Genomic DNA, 3,409 nt, shown 5'->3' with positions numbered 1-3,409 from the left:
TCTGTCCATTTCCTTAGGCTATGCATTTCCCCTTCACATCATTTCCAGTGATGGAAGTATAAATTGTGTAAGGATCTCTAGAGCTCTAGTTGACTTTATGCATTGTTTGCAGACTTGATATGTGAAAGTGTGACATTGATCTTGTATGCAATCTTTGCATGTGTGTGTATCAAAACCTTGAAACTTCCTCAATATATGAAGAAAGGTTCTTTTGTACACCTGCTTTGTGAAAGAGATCATTTCTCCTGATGTGTTTTATTGTGTAAAGTGGTCTACAATAGTCATGTTTCTATGGTTTCTCAAATAAATCCCCTTTTGCAAATGTAAATAAAGTATTTTTTAAATTATTTCCTCTATAAGCACATTTTGGGGATATGAATTATGATTTTTAGGGGTTTAGACTTTAGGGTTTCACCAATCTTGGTTATGGGGTGCAGGAATGTGTCTTTACAGATGACCCAAACCCATAGGAAGGTTCATGTTGACTACTGTATTGACTCAGACTAAGAATCTTACTATTGACTAAGAGCCAATGTCACAGCTGCAGAGTCAACTTTTCATGAACTTTCTTGAACTCACACTAAGAACTATTAAGCCACCAGCACTGTCATCTTTTAGGATACCTGCCTACCCCTCAAAATTTTAGATTGAATTACTTCTAAGGTAAAATTAAAGTGTCAGATAGGACTTGGGCTATATGACCCTTCAACACTGTGAACGCAAGATGCTGTAGCAATGTGTTAACATGAAAGATGACAAAAGGAAAAAACAACCCAGAGAAAGCACTAGCGAGCTGAAAATTCGCCAAAGGACAGGAAAAATTGTTACCATATTATTCTCTTTCCTTAACCATGAACAATGTTTCTCACATGACCTCACTTTTTAGCTAGATGTTTTCTCAGAGGTGTGATCCTCTCTCAGACAATTCCATCAGCTAGATTTACAAAGAGCAGGCGAGGTCCTACCTCTTGGGGGAGGCATAGTGGCTTCTACTTCAGAGATGAGGGAATGAGGGAAGGAACTGTTAAAAGCCTTTTTTTTTGGGGGGGGGGGAGAATGATGACTCTCTTTTCTTCCACTAACTACATTTTTGGTATTTTTCAGATTACTTCATATCTTGAGTTTTTTGTCCTTAAATTCTCCAAAAAAGAATTTATGCATTTTCATATTGGTCAGTGTTAACATTTAAATGGTATCTCTTACAATCCACAGTAAACTTCTGCTCAACTGATTGCATAGAGACAGGAGTATATGATACATTGCTTTTCCTTGGCCAGTAACAATTTAGTGACAAACAACACTGATTTTTATTCTGAACAGTAGAAAACAAGACATTTAGTTATGCTTTTCCATTGAGCTCCCTCCAGCACTTGAAGCACTGTGTCCACCTGCAGAATGTCCAGCTCAAAAACATTTTAATCAGCCTCTATAGCAACACTCTCCCCAGAAGTGTGACTCACACAACGATTGCAGTGATGCACACTACCTCCCTGCATGATGGGGGGGGAGGGGCAAAAATACAAAAATGCCTTTGTCCCCTGTCACAATGCAGTAACTCTTTACAAAATGTGGATGAATAAGAACCAGTGGTCCAAGGTAAGACCCATGAATAGGTCCCTGATTACAGACAATGTGACACATCGAAGACAATCAACGGCATTTCTTTCATCACTCAGGAATGGGTGGGACTGAGTGCCCAGAATGCTGTTCCAGCAGCAGGAACACCACTGAGCACGGTGCCAGCACAGGAAGCCCACAGCCCACACTCAGACCAACCCAGCCTCGCCCAGCATCACCAGGACCAGGCTCCTCGGCACCTTCCTGGTTGCCAGGGCAACACCCCTGATGTCTGCCACCTCTGAGCAGGTGGGAGAACACACAAGCGAAGCTCTTTTCTCTGCGTGGTGCTCAGAATTCATCAACTTGCCAGCTTGGACCTTAATCCAGATAATTGGCCTAGGAGTTTCTGCCAGGCCCCCTTTACCTCCTTATTCCTCAGGCTGTAAATCATGGGGTTCAGCATGGGGGTCAAGATAGCATAGAAGAGAGAGATCAGCTTCTCCTGAAGGACGGAAGGGCTGGACCTGGGCTGGATGTAAGTGCAGATGGCCATCCCATAGCACAGGGCGACCACGGTCAGGTGCGAGGCACAGGTCTGGAAGGCCTTCTTCCTCCCCTCTGTGGACCGGATCTTTAGGATGGCGGAGATGATCTTGATGTAGGATAAGAGAACCAGGCAGAAAGGGGTCATCAGCAGGACAATGCTGGACACCATGATTGTGACCTCGTTGGAGGAGGTGTCCACACAAGCCAGCCTGACCACGGCAAGGAGTTCACAGGATATGTGATCAATGAACTTGTTTGTGCACATGGGCAGCTGAAAGGTGATGGCTGTCTGCATGAGAGAGTTGACAGAGCCACTGACCCAGGATATGACAGCCAGTTTCTTACAGAGCCCTGCATGCATGATGACCGAGTACCGCAGCGGGTTACACACGGCCACATAGCGGTCATAGGCCATCATTGCCAGGAGAACAAATTCAATCCCACCCAAGCCCAGGGAGAAGAACAACTGTGCTGCGCAGCTCACGTGTGGGATGACTTTATGTTCTGCAAGAAAATGCACCAACATCTGAGGAACGATGCTCGTGGCATAAGAGACGTCAACGAGGGAGAGGTTGGTGAGAAAGAAATACATGGGGGTGTGGAGACGGCTGTCCAGTCTGATCAGAAGGACAATGAGGAAGTTGCCAAGCACTGTCACCAGGTACGTGATCAAGAACAGGACAAAGAGGGAAACCTGAGTGTTCCAGTTACTCGACAGGCCAAGGAGAATAAACTCTCTCACCCACGTCTGGTTGCCTGTGCCCATTGAAACATGTGATGATGATTGAGCTGCAGAGAAAGTTACAAAGAAGTTATTGAGCCAAATAACTTTGGAAGCACTTCATAAATATTTATGTGTAACATGCCAACCTTAACAGACATTTCAGATAATTTACATGTTCATAAATACTTGGGGGATCTCCAAAAGATGCAGTTAAATCCTTAAGATAATAAAGTGCAATTTTAGGAGTTCCTTATCTTTACCATTTTCCTTAGATTCCAGGGCAAAGAAAGAGTGATAGGATGATAGATGGTCTTAGGTAATATGACAAACCAGGAAGAAAAAAATTGGAAAAATAAAAGATAGCTATCTTCAATATGTCACTTGCACCTTTCAGGAAGAAATAGGTAAATCTATTCCAGGAGGGAAAGATTGGGAATAGTTGGGATGTTATGGAAAGTTCTAGAATCAGAGAACCTAGGTTGCAAATTTGATTTTATGTTCCCTCTATGTGCTTTTTGTTTAGCGACACAATTTTCTATAGAGACAACAAAATTACTGGCACAATATCTAAGCACAACA

At 43.2% G+C, this 3,409-nt stretch overlaps 1 protein-coding gene across 1 annotated transcript; it reads right to left on the bottom strand.

Annotated features, from left to right (window-relative positions):
* Positions 1–1,918: 1,918 nt before the first annotated feature.
* On the bottom strand, positions 1,919–2,872 carry LOC101626207 (olfactory receptor-like protein OLF3). The gene has a single exon (XM_004694409.1). It carries the CDS (start codon positions 2,870–2,872, stop codon positions 1,919–1,921), a length of 954 nt encoding a protein of 317 aa, XP_004694466.1.
* Between the last annotated feature and the right edge of the window lie 537 nt (positions 2,873–3,409).

Source organism: Condylura cristata, unplaced genomic scaffold, assembly GCF_000260355.1.
Source record: "Condylura cristata isolate star-nosed mole 26May11 unplaced genomic scaffold, ConCri1.0 scaffold00042, whole genome shotgun sequence".
Taxonomy (NCBI): Eukaryota; Metazoa; Chordata; class Mammalia; order Eulipotyphla; family Talpidae; genus Condylura; species Condylura cristata.
This window is presented reverse-complemented; position numbering and strand designations above follow the sequence as displayed.